General features: G+C 49.3%; 1 protein-coding gene across 1 annotated transcript in view; it reads left to right on the forward strand.

Annotated features, from left to right (window-relative positions):
- Window positions 1-1,300: 1,300 nt before the first annotated feature.
- The window catches only part of SH3BP5 (SH3 domain binding protein 5), an 80,042-nt gene continuing 67,731 nt past the window's right edge, over window positions 1,301-13,611 (forward strand). The window contains exons 1-2 of the mRNA XM_082655083.1: window positions 1,301-1,538; window positions 3,255-3,317. Of these exons, the coding sequence (XP_082511209.1) occupies window positions 1,404-1,538; window positions 3,255-3,317 (198 nt within the window). The 5' untranslated portion in view covers window positions 1,301-1,403. The remainder of the gene's footprint in view (window positions 1,539-3,254; window positions 3,318-13,611) is intronic.

Raw genomic sequence — 13,611 nt, forward strand, 5'->3', positions numbered from 1 at the left:
AAAGAACAGTGAACAGGTGTGACCTGTTCAGAACCAAGCCCATGGTGTACACCTGTGTTACCTCCAGGAGACAAGGAAGCTCCTGTGATGGTGGACCACAGTGCCAGGGTGTGTAGGGTGGAACCTTGCCCAAGGAGTAACCCCCCCGAATTAGCTTTTGATAAAACCATCATAAGCAGGTTTCCCAAGGTTGGCTTTAATGACAGGCTCTCGGAAAGAAGCTCCTTTCTCAAGCAAGTCTGCCCTCCGAACTCACAGAGCCCGCAGGCCACAAGCTTCCGTGTAGAAAGTGTGTACGCTCTGCATTTTTGTAGTGAAGGAGACATTAGCAATGGCCAGTGGCAATGTCCTTGCCTGCTTTGCTAAGGTCATCTGACCTTCTGCTCTCCTGACATCATAGTGGCCCGGGCATTTCATAAAAGCACAAACATTCCCCTTATTCTTTGGCTTTTTGTGATATTGAATTTGCCAGGCAAGTTCTGGCTCTCCGCTTGTTCAGGGTGGGCAGGAAACCTCACCAGTTCATAAATCCTTGGATGGCGTGTGCCCATGAACAGGGGTTATACTCGCATCTCCTTGAGAAGGGTGTACTGGCAGGCACCCGCTCACTCTCGCACATCCCTGATCAATGGATTTTCCATGCTTCCTGCCTCTTCAGGTAGGACCATCCTGCAACTGTGAAAGCACAGGAGCCTGCGTATGGAGCTCTGCTCAATGGGGGCCGCAGCCTTTGGGCAAGGAATCCACGCAAGGAGCTGCAGCTGGCTCCCTTCTTTGTTCTTTTGTGTCTATGTGAGCATATGTTTCAGTTCCCTTTTCTGGGGAAATCTTCAGGTACACACATTTCCCCAGGTTAACCCAAGGGGACAAAAGTGCTTTGAGTGTACACGGGGGTTTGAGTGAGTCTTGGGACTGGTCCAGGGTCACGGAGTACAAGCTTCTAAAGGTGCCTTCAGATGGTGGGAATACCCCAAACTTTCCTTGCATGCAGTCAATTGCCTTAGCAGAGGAGGGAGGGAGAGAAAAGCACCCTGACACCAGGCGGCCGACTTTCCGTAAATTGTGATCTAGTCGGGCTGCTATGGTAAAAGGGGGTGAGGGCTCCCCCATTTCACCACCCTCACGCGTTCCGGGAGTGAGGTTTTGTGACGGAGCCCCGGCTATCCCGGCCGGCCGGCCAGGTCTAGAGTCGGGGCCGCGCAGAGCCGGCGGGCTGGGGGCGGAGCGGGCGGCGCTGCGCTGACGGCCGCGGCGGAGAGGGGGCGACCGCGCCCACTTCCTCCTGAGCTGGGCCCGGGAACCCACGGCGGCGAGCGGCGCCTTCTGAGCTCGCCGGGCGGTGGCCAGACGGCTCCGGCCCAGTCTGCGGCCGCCACCCCCGCGCTCCCAAGTCCGCCGCCCGCATGGACGCGGCGCCGAAGCGGAGCCGTCCGGAGGAGCCGGCCGAGCTGCCGCCGCCAGCCCGGGACTCGGAGGAGGAGGAGGAGGGGATGGAGCCGGGGCTGGAGGAGGAGGAAGAGGTGGACCCCCGGATCCAGGTAGGGCGCGCGGGGGTGCACAAGGACCCCGGCATCTGCACTGAGCCCGCCTCGCAGCCGCCTCCCCCAACCCCCCCACCGGTGCCTGCGCCCGGGGGAGGTGGCAGCGTTAAGTCCGGGGCTGGAGGAGAGGGTCTGAGTACCCGGTTTCCCCCAGTTCCTGGGAGGCTGCGGTGCCCGCGTGGACGCAGCCTGACTCTATCGCCGGGATTCCCCGGCAGGATCCGGGGGTCGCAGCAGCGTGCCCAGCGCTGCGGGCGGTTGCGCAACAAAGAGGAAAGGGGGCGGGGGCGCCACGCCGGCGTCTGGGTACCCGGCCAGGCTCGTGGCGCCGCGGGCTTTGCACAACCTCCGGGCTCCGGGAGCCGGGCGGGCCGCTTAGGCGCGGGCTCCCGGGGCGGTGGGCGTCGTCGGCGCCTGCAGGTGGGCGGCCACCCGTGCCTGGGGGTCAGAGCCTCCTGCTGGCAGAGGTGCCCGGCCTGAGCCATCTCCCTTCTCCTCTGATTCATTGTTAGCAAACCGAAGGGCTTATTGTCACCACTGGCTCAGCTCTCCGCTTGGCCTCAAACGGTTTAAAACCCAGCTTTCCCTCCGTATGAGGTCGGGTGTGAACAGAAATCTGGGACAAGCGGTGCGCATAGCTGACGCGCGAGAAGGCAAGAGGGTTGGCCCGGTTCCTGTGCCTCCATTTCTCTGGGAGATGATTAAAAACGATTTCTAAGCCGAGATCTCGGAGTGACAGCTTAACCTCTTCACCCTCCAAGCAGAAAGCACAGCACATCGCTTTCGAAGACCCGTGTTTCTACCCTTTCCATAAAGATTTTTTTTTTTTAATATTGCTTTTCAGCATGCGCTGCAGTTTCTGGAGACTTAATTGGTTTTTCAGCCGCAGATCAATTAAAAGCTCATTTAACTCAGCTGTTGCATTTAAATGAATTGTTATGGCAGGTTAGCAAGATAAAAATCAGGTGGAAAAATCTTTGCATTAGGAATTCTATTAAATAAAATCAGTTCGGGCTACTCAATTTTGTTTTCTTGGTAGGGGAATTCTGTTCACAAGGTCCTTTGTTTGCTGAGTAAAAGGAGTTAACTTCACGCTGGGCACTTTTTTTTTTTTTTACAAAATGTCAGTGTGTGAATGTTTATTTAAAGGATCAGGATTAAAGCTAGTTTTAGTTGTTTGTTTTGTAAAACAGCCAGGTAGGTTGAATAACTAGCAGTTTGCAAAAGACTTTTCATTCCTACAGAAAAATACTCAACCATGGATGAGATAATGCCAGAATTGTACCCTTGATTTAAATTATTTCATTGGGTTTATACTTTAGGCTTGGCTTTGTTTTCTTTTATTATCTTTTCTGCAAAATCCTTGCTCTAAAGCAGAAAGCATTGTTTTGATTCAGCCTCTAAACCATTTGTAACAGGTGGGTTTACGTGAAGGCACATGCCTGGAATAAATAATTGACCTTCTAAGAAAAGACAAATTCCTAGGACCTTAAAGTCATTTTCAAAAAGGCCACCATCAAGAAAAAGGTTTCAGAAATGCTGACATTCATTTGTTCTTCCAGCCAAGGCTCAACTGTTTTCCTTGAGAATTACCACTGACTCCTTCCTCTTCCTACAAAGTGTGCCAGAGTAATTTGCAGGTACTGGGGCTGAGTCATACTGGCAACAAAAGACAAACCCCTGAATCTTTTTTCTCTCCCTTTTCTTCATCAGGGAGAGCTGGAGAAGTTAAATCAATCCACGGATGATATCAACAGACGGGAGACTGAACTTGAGGTACGGAAAGCTGGGTCTCTTTTCTCAGTGAAGTGGCGTCTGTCCCGCTGACACCAGGCTGGTTCATTTTGTTTTAATAGCTGGGGAGGGTGGTTGCTGGCATTCCCTCCTCGAAGTTGAGCAACAGCCTACTGCCTGACAGAATAAATTACACCACTGAGGCCAGCTTGTGGGTGGAACACGTGTGGATCCAGTTTCACGTGGTTTTCATCATGGAAGCTCCGAGGGGCCCAAACCAAGGGCATTACACACGCTTAAGCCCTAAAGTTAATGTGTCTGTGGAAAAGTTAAAAGAACTGAGGGGAAAAGTAGCTGTGCTCTTTAATGGACAAGAATGAATGAGCTCACAAAATCTTTTAAATATTTTAGGGCAGCTCCTTACACTTTTACTCAGAAATATTGTGTGTTTCCTCAGAAAGACTTAGACTTGTTTGACTTTCCGGCCCTAATCATTCACCCCCCTTCCACTCCCCTGCTTCTTTTATCTTTATTGTCTGCTGGTGCGTAGAATATGATGATCTTAATGGTACCGAAAAGCTGTTTAGACTGGGAAGGGCTTTCCTGCTGGGAAGAATCTTGGGAGCCGAGAACTTGATTTGAATTTCATGAGCATCTTCCAACCTGAGTGTAAACAGATTAGCATTCTTCACAGCTCCCACTTAGTCCACATCCCTTTTCAGCACCGGTTGGTTTTACCATCCATCAGATTTGAACAACCCCCGCTTCTGTCTGAGAGCTGTGGGAGGACCCGTTTCTGTAGCAGGAGGAATGGCAGGGAAGGTCAGCGGAAGGGGCAGGACACCGCTGGTCCCTAGAGTGAGGGGGTGGGAGATAGGAATGTAATCTTACCAGCAACACCCTGGCAACCTTGATTTCTGCCTGCATGTCCAGGCCCTGGAGGTATAGTGGCCCAGAGGATTAAAGCTAGTTTTCTGAGCTGTGTGTGAAGTGTTCTTGCTCTGTTCTGATTCCAGGTATCTATGAACACTCTTCTCCCCCAGGTGAAGTACAGTCTGTGTGTTTAAATTTTTTTCACTTACGATGAATCAAGTCTCTTCATTGGGCAATTGAAATCTCTCAGAATCTCGTGTTTGTAATACATCCAACAACAAAACCCCTACCATTTCTGTCAGGATTTGGCATTTCTGAAGTGCTTTTACAAGCTTTATCTCCTTCCTGCCTGTCACAGCAGGCCAGAGCTGTGCTGTCCAGGATGGCAGCCTTTTGCCACATGTGGCTATTTGAATTTAAACTTAAATTAATTACAATTAAATAAGATGAAATTTCACTTCCTCAGTCACAGTAGCCACGTTTCGAGGGCCCAGTAGGCACTGTATTGGACAAATCAGAGAAGACTCCCATCACCATAGAAAGTTCTACTGGACGGCGTGGGCCTGGCAGGTAGGGACCGGCAGGGACCACCTCTTCTCCCGGGGAGGACACGGAAGCACGGCGTCCTCACAGTTCAGCGACATGGCGGAGCCTGGTCATTTTCCAGGTCCCCTCCAGCTCTCCTATTCTATCCCAAATATGAACAAACAACTTAGAAATGGTTTTTTTTTTTTTTGCAAAGTACTGGTTTATTCATTCAACACATACCTGTAGGCCTGCTCGATGCTGGCCCCTGTTCTGGCGGTGCTCCCCTTCTGAGGGCACAATTGTTTCATCTCTTAACTCTTTCTCCTTGATTTCTGAGCCCTCTGTCGGAACACACGTAGGTCTTTGTGGGTCACAGGAAGCCACGGGACGGGTGTTTCCTGCCTGCCTCTGGAGAGTGTTAGGCAGTAGCCTAGAGAGGTGGTCAGGGCTGGCCTGTGTCACTGGCTGCCCTTTCCATGGCATTATTATAACCCAGCTGGACTCAGACAACTATAGTGCCAAGCTCTGTACGTCATGAAAACTTCCTAGCAGCCATGCTCAAAAGCAACAGGAAACAGGTGAAGTTAATTTTAATCTAGTTCCTTTAACCCAGAATGTCCAAGATGCAATAATTTCAATATGGAATCAATACAATCATGAATGAGATGTTTTACATATATTTTTGTACCAAGTCTTGGAAATCTTGTGCATCTGTTACACCTAGAGCACATCTCACTTTGGACCAGCCGCGTTTCAAGTGCACAGGAGGTGCACGTGGCCCTGGGCCATAGTGGGCATCTAATCTGTGGGGTTTCAGCCTCCGTGCAGGCTCTCTGGACGCTTGTCATGCTCCCAGAACCTGCCAGGGACCTTGTGGCCGTGTGTGTGGTGGGCTGTGTCCCTTCAGGCAAGCACTGGCCACCCACCTTGTGTTGGGCACTGTGGCCCCTGCGGATACAGGCAGATATGGGTACAAGACAGAGGCTTTGCCTCCGGGAGTTGACGTTTCAGGTGGGGGTGAGGCGTGGAGGGTTCGCTAATACTTACTGATTGTGATGAGTCTAGTAGGAGAGTGATGTGACAGAGGAGTCTCCAGAAGACACCTGAGCAGAAGCCTGCTGAGCGAGGGAGCCGGTGTGTGGAGTGGCAGATGGAGAGAGCAGTGGGGATGATGGCGGGGGGCGGGGAGGGGGAATGCCAGAGGACGCGGGTCAGGAAGCAGCCACCTTAGTATATGGTCAGTTGTCCTTATTCGCGGTAGTTTTCACTAAGGTCGCCGTGAACCTTGAATTAGTGGATACTGAGCCGTGGCTCCCAAGGGAGATGTTGTGACCAGCGGCTTTCGGGAACTTAAACCTCATTAGGCTCCTGTGAGCCTCTGGTCCCAACACCTTCATCCACTGATCAGTACGTAACCGTGTGTTATGTGTGTTTCTGTTTAAAGACACCTTACTTAATGTGTCTTGTTGGTTGAACTTGGCCCTCAGCACCATGGCTCAGCCTGATCGAAGCTCATTTAACACATGTTTTCTCCATAATGCTCACCACAGCTTTCCTGGGCTCAGGACACTAGCCAGCACTTCAGCGCTAGGCTTGGGGGCTGTTTTAAACAGCCAAATCACCAACACAAAGCACAGCAGTGCAGAAAGCCTGGCACTAAATGGACTGTGTAAAGGATGTTTGTTTACAGCATGAGAGCTGGACCAGAGTGGAGGGCGTCTGTTCATCCTCCCTGGAAGCAGGCACGTCAGGCTACTGGAGTTTCTTGCCACTCTGTGCGGGTCCACAGATGATTGTGGAGCAGCACAGTATTGATTTTGGAATCAGTTTTAGTGAGTAGGCAGATTCACAGATTTGGGATCCACAAATAATGAGGACTGACTGTATATAATTCGTAGCCACTAGGGGAGGGTCTTTTGCTGTCTGCATTTCCTTTCCTTTCCTTTTTGATTTTGGTCCACAGGGCCCAACACCCCTCCTGACTTTGAGTGATTAAAGCAGATTGGTGACCCCAATGTTCATAGCACTATTTACAATATCCAAGATAGGGAAGCAACCTAAGTGTTCATTGATAGATGAATGGATAAAGAAGATGTGGTACATATATACAGTGGAATATTACTCAGCCATAAAAAATGAAATAATGCCATTTACAGCAACATGGATAGACTTGAAGGACATTATGCTAAGTGAAATAAGGCAGACAAACACTGTATAATAGTGCTTATATGTGGAATCTAAAAAAATACAATCAACTAGTGAATATAACATAAAAGAAACGACTCACAGATATAGAGAACAAACTAGTGGTTACCAGTATGAAGTATTGGGTGTAAGAGAGGCTCAAGGATGTATTGTACAACACGGGGAAAATAACCAATATTTGGTAATAACTGTAAATGGAAAGTAACCTTTCCAAATTGTATAAAAAAATTGAAAAAACAACGAATTGGTGACCAGTTTGTGGCGCATTTGCCTCTGGGCAGCCGCAGCTGAGGTGTCAGCTGGGATTCGCCCTTGGATCCCATTCTGTTTCTCGGTAGTTTAAATGGGAGATGACCAAAGGTGTCTGATGGCTGGCCTGTTGTCAGGCAGACACCTGCTCCTTCCCATGACCATGGTTTGCCTCTGACCTTGTCTGGACAGCATGGTATCCCCTTGACACTCTGATTTGTGTTGAGAGAGCCAGCCTTTTCAAGCTGTTGAAGGGAGTAACCTTTTAACCAGAGAGGCTCTTGGATATAAGTCTGATGTTTCAAGTTAAGAAAGCACATATATTTTCTCACAGGCGCATTGGTTAGTTAGCTTTAATTATTAACTCATGGAGTATTTCTTGAGCACCTACTATTTGCTTCCGTGAAAGCCCATCTGGAGGGAGCGAGCCTCGGGGCCTTGTGCGGGAAGGGCGTTCCAGCAGCGGGAACAGCCAGTGCTAAGGTGAGAGAGAGAGGGGCCTGGTCCGGCTCAGGACCAGCCAGGGGGGCCAGTGCGCTGGGGGTGGGGAGAGCGATGAATGGAGAGAGATAAACAGGTCATTCAGTGCGCAGCAGCCCTGCCAGGTGAGGCAGTCCAGGTAAATGTACTGATGCACTTTTAGAATGCGTACCCAATAGAGCGATCTCTTCTCAAATGTTTGTTAAAACAAGAGGCAGCACAATTTCTAAATCATTTTAATCAAGATTTGTAATAGTCCGTGCCAGTTATTTATTTTTTACTATGATGTGTAGTGTTTTTGTATTCCCCCTGCTTCCTCTGAAGGCGGGCTGTTCTAGGGTGTGAGATGGTCCAGGAGGAGGGGGAAGGACACAGCCAGGCCTAGCTGCCCACAGACAGCTTTTCTGGCTCTGAGTAATCACAAGCTGACTTTTCCAGCCTGTCCTTACCTGGGGAGGCAAAGGCGGTTGATTGTAAATGGCCGTGTGCTTCCCCTCGGTGCTTGGGCGAGGGCAGTTTGCAAAGCATTTGATTCTGGACATCTGTGTTCCTCAGACTCGCATAAGGCCTGCACCCAGAATCTGCCTTTGTCCCTGCCAGAAACCAGCAAACATTTTCTCTTTAAAAAAAAAAAAAAAAAAGAAAGAAAGAAGACTGTCCTGAGCTTGGAAACCCAGGGTCAGGGGGGAATTGGGAGCAGCCTGGACTCTCTCGTAATGAATTTTTCACACAAGTCACGGGAAGAGAGAGATTCTTTTCTGAGAGGACAGTGCCATCACATCTTAGCACTTTCCCCTTGAAGACACGTGTGTGTGTGTGTGTGTGTGTGTTGTGCGTGACTGAGGCTGGGATCTCTTTTGTAGCCAGGTTAGATCTAGTTTGAGGAAACAGAGGCCTGGAGGCGTTCATGGAACCGGCACTGAGGGCCCCCTGCGGGCTGAGTCCTGTGTGGGGTTCTCACCTCGCGGGGGTGGGGGTGGGGAGGGGGTCCTGGATTCAGGCCTTGGACACAGAGCGAGGGACCCGGGCAGGGTCTTGGGAGCCGGGGGACGCTTTGCTGCAACAGGGGGCGTTGGAGTCGAGGCCTGGGGACCCTAGTTATTTGGGAGGATTAGCAGCCAGCAAGTGGAGGGGACCAGTGCAGACATCCCTTGCAGCCTGTGCAGTGCTAGGGACGGGGAGCATTGCTGATGGGACCCTTTGTTCATTGGCTGGTTGTAAAGATCAACACACTTGAGGTCTTTACTGGGCCTCCTGGGCCCCCGAGCTGGGGCTACTTCTGTCCCCACAGCTCTGACCTGAAGTTTGGCCATTGGAATAGTAGGCCTTAGGGCTTCCTGCTTGGGTAGTGGTCCCCACACTGCTGCTGGGATGTTGGGGGACAGTGACTTTTGACCCAGCAGTTGCACTTGTAAGAATTTATTTTAAGGGGTTAACTGGGCAAGGATGCAGGTCCAACAGTGCTCACTGCAGCATTGTTTAAAAATGTTGGAAAAATTGTGAGTCTGCATGACTGTCAGTAGGGGGTTGAGGAAATAAATGAATACCAAGCCTAGGCGATAGCTAAGAGAATCCAGGCTTTTAGATGATGACACAGCTTGTTATTAACCTAGAAAGGCATCTGAATGGAAAACAGGTTCCAAAAGCTTGGAGTCATGATTTAGACTCATGATGCTATTCTAAAAAATATGTTTATATGCATAAAAATATCAGGAAAGGATTACATGCCAGTTATATCTGGTGAGAGTTGAGTAAGACGTATTCTCTTGATACTTTTCTATATTTTCTGAATTATTTGCACTGAATTGTATTACTTTAGAATCAAGGGGGAAAAAACCCAAAGTCATGGGGAAGGGGTAGGTGGAGGGACGTCTTGGCATCAGGTGACGTGGTTAGAACCCGAGCTCTGCTGACTTTTGGGGGGCACTTGCCCCTTTGGAGCCCGAGCCCCCTCGTCTGTGAACTGGTGTCGTTATTCTTCCTGGGTGGCCTGGGGGACAGGAGGAGACACTGTGTGAGGGAGGGCTTTGCTAGCGGCACAGCCTGGGTGAGGGAGAGGCTGCCTGCGTGCGGGGCTGGCAGCGGGCGCCGGGGACTGCTGGATGCAGAGCAAGTTCCATCGAGATGTGCATTGGAGCCAGGCCCACCGCAGCTCTGCCCTCTTCCCCCCAGGCCCCGCCATGACGTCTCTTTGTCAGAGACCGGCTCTGGGCAAGGGGCCAGAGAGAGGGCTCGTAAGGCTAGGATTACAGCAGGGTGGACTCTGCAGTCTCTGGAGCAAGAGGGCTTTGCTCTGTGGCTGGTCTGCGGGGTGTGGAAATCAATTGTTTCCCTGCATGAGCCCTGCTGTGTTAGGCTGTCTTCTCTTGGGATTTGCCCGGCACATAATGGGTGCTCAGTAGATGTTTGAGTTGGATGAATGTCAACAGGTTGCCCCTTCGTGACTGTGTGACCTTGGGCAAGTTACTTAATGTCTCTGGGCCTCAGTTTCCTTATTCCACTGCTGGTGCGTAGTAGGCCATGAATAAACATCATTGCTGCTGTTACTGGAGCAGGGCAGGTGAGGGCCGCAGCATGGTGGGTACTTGCAGGAAGGACTTGTGTCCATCCTGGAATGTCTTTTCTGCTTGTTTTTGTCTGCTCTTCAATAATAATGATAGTTAATAATAATAACAATAATAATAATAAATGCCTACCATGTACCAGACCCTGTTCTAAGCACTTTGCGTAAAGTCACTGAATGCTCAGCACGACTTTCTGTGATAGATACTATCATCCCCATTTTGCTGATAACAAAACTGAGGCCTGGAGTTCAAGTGTCTTGCTCTCGAGGAGTTGCCCAACTGCGCTGTTGACATCGTCTATGGACGTTCTTTGTTGTGGGGGGCTGTCTTGCCCACTGTAGGAGGGTTAGCAGCATCGACTCACTAAAGGCCAGTCAACCCCACCCCCACACCTCAGTTGTGACAGACAAGCATGTCTCCAGACTTGCAAGTGTCCCAGGGGAGGGGGGCAAAGTTGCCCCTGGTGGTGAACCAGTGCCCTAGAGCAGTGCCATCAACGTGTGGTCTTTGCATCGCAGGACCAAGCTGGAATTGCAGAGTCTTGGGCCCCACCCAGACCTGATGACTCAGAATCTCCGGGGGTGGGGGATGGGGCGGCGGTGCCCAGGAGTCTGTCCTCACCGGCACTAGCAGCTTCGCGCATATCCATTAGGCTGTGTTCTGGTCATCTGTGTATTTGGCTCCCCCGCTGGACTCCCTGGAGGGAGGGGCTTGGCCTCCCCATCTTTGTGCCCTAGTATCTCATGCAGTGCCTGCACACAGGGGTACGATGAATGTCGGAATGAACGGCTAGAGTTTGTGGTTAGAACCAAACACCTTGTGGACTCGTGGCTCTTGGCGTTGCCATACACAGTGTCCTGCAAAACCGGCAGGTCCCTTTTCCCTAGTGCCTGCTCTGGAAATGCACTGGTCCCTGGGCTTTCCTTAGGCAGGGCCAACCCTGGGCACAATGGCAGCGCTGCTAAAGCACAACCTGTGACCTCCTTCCGCTCCCCTAAGCCCTCACTCCCGGAGGTCTTAGCTCATGGAGGTATAAGATTCTGCCCTGCTTGGAGATGCCAGGGTTTGAAGAGTGTTTTGCATTAAAATAGGATGACATGTGTGGTTGTGGACCCATGGCCATGATCTATTTAGTGGAAATAAAATCTAGTGGGGGAAAACATATAAAGCTATGTGTAGAGTATATGTAAAAGCATATATACATACAGTAAAAGAACATGTACATTTAACAGAAAAAATGTCTAGAACAGAGATATTCATAGTGTGGTCCACAGGCCACTGCTTGTTACCAATTAAGGTGAAGTACATACAGAAATTGAGAGTAAGACTTTAGAAATTCTTCTCTTTAGCAGTTTGACATGGCTGTGACATCCACGTGGCTTTTCACTTTTCTAGTTTATTTTTGTTGTATTCTGCAGAAGTGTTGATTCTTGTTGGTTGGTGATGGGGTGGAGGGATGCATTACCACAGAGTCTGAGAAGTACATACCCTCAGATGTTACTAGTGGTTACTGCTGGTCGCTAAGAATGCTGGTGATTTTAATTTTTCATTTCTTGATGTTTTCTGAATTATTTGCAATGACCATATTTTATCATTTTCATAGGCAGGGCGTGAGGGTGGAGAACAAAGCACTATTATAAAAAGATGTCTTTATGAGTCAAAGAGACGAATGCCTTCGGAAGGAATTTTAGGAATGATGAGGGCTGGTGGGAAAAAACTTTCAGATTGGTAATCCCTGCCCTAATTGTAGATAAACGCAGACGTTGGTGGGTTTGCTTGGTGAATTACTGTATTGTTAAACTCTCATGTGGTAATTCACAGAGGGATGAAAAGTGACTTAAAGGCATTTTAGAATTGTCTGCAGCCAAGAAACCCTCATTTATGAAAATCCAAAACAATCACCAAGATAGAGCAGTGGAAAACATTCCAAATATTAAGAATATTTAGATATTCAAACTTAGTTACTATATGGATTTGAGTAGTAGCATCCTTTCTACATGGATAAAGACTTGTGGGCACATATAAGTGGGCGTCATTCACTGTAGTCACTTAGGCAAAATGATTATTAGTGTGGGCTGTTGGCTAGAATATAGAAATAGCTGTCAATATTGAAATGGAGTCTACTGCTTTAAAAATATCAGATGTGTCTTTCTTTAAACTATAAAGACCAGTGAGGTAGTATGTAAACTTTCCTGGCCCCTTAGCTGGCATCATTGTGGGAACACGGGCCATTGCTGTTGTAGTAGAGTGACGTGACTGTGTCCCCACGTTTATCCGGGATACCTTCCCTCTGACTTCAGGGTGTCTAGAGGTGTCCCCACCTCAAAAGAAGACAGGCTCTGAGGGTTGGCGGATCCATTGTTGTCCCCACGGTTGATAGAATCTTCAGATACCCCTGTTGGCAGAGAGCTGTGGTCCCTGTGGGCTGCAGCCTTTTAATATTGAGCTGTTATTTTTCCTTCTGAGCGTTTATGGTAGGAACTTTGAACATAGCGGTGTATTTGTGTGTGTGTCGGCTGGATGAATTAAACATCTATTGAACCTCATCCTTTGGCAGCATCCCGGGTATCTTCGACCAGCCCTCCTTTCCGAGAGTTACTTAATCTGCCTATCACCACATAGATGCTTCTAACAGTAGAGACTGTATCCCTTTTATGCAACACATCTTAACCAAGAGTCTCACGATAATTTGCAAATTTGCAAAGGCACTCTTAGAGAGCTCAGAGAATCAGCCTCTTTCATTTCCTTAAAGGAAGATGGAAAACAATTTCGTTCTATTTTTGCCTGACTTTTTTCCTTTGCTGTGTTTTGCTGGATTATCCAAGAGATATTAATGTTTGCTCTGACAGAAAGAAACTGCCAGCAGGGAGACAATGACAGGAACATCCGCTGTTTATTCTCACTGCAGCCAAACCCACTTAATGTAAACGCATACTCTGTGGCATCAGACTCACCCGAAGCATGATGAACAGGGTTCGGGTATGTTCGTCCACCTGACCCTTTTGTTGCCAACACGCAAAAGGCTTCAGCTTCATTCTGATAAGATATGAAACCTGCAGATTTGATGTTTTCTTCCCTGGTTTTTGGCTTTAAAAAAAAAAAAATTTTGGCTGCGTTGGGTCTTCATTGCTGCACGTAACCTTTCTCTACTTGCGGTGAGCAGGGGCTACTCTTTGTTGCAGTGAGCAGGCTTCTCATTGCGGTGGCTTCTCTTGTTGCAGAGCGTGGGCTCTAGGTGTGCAGGCTTCAGTAGTTGCAGCACGTGGCCTCAGTAGTTGCAGCACAGGGCTCAGTAGTTGCAGCACGCAGGCTCAGTAGTTGCAGCACACAGGCCCTAGAGTGCACGGGCTTCAGTAGTTGTGGCACGCGGGATCAGTAGTTGTGGCTCGCGAGCTCTAGAGCACAGGTTCTGTAGTTGTGGCACACGGGCTTAGTTG

This window comes from Grampus griseus, assembly GCF_964374135.1.
Source record: "Grampus griseus genome assembly, chromosome: 5".
NCBI classification, from domain to species: domain Eukaryota; kingdom Metazoa; phylum Chordata; class Mammalia; order Artiodactyla; family Delphinidae; genus Grampus; species Grampus griseus.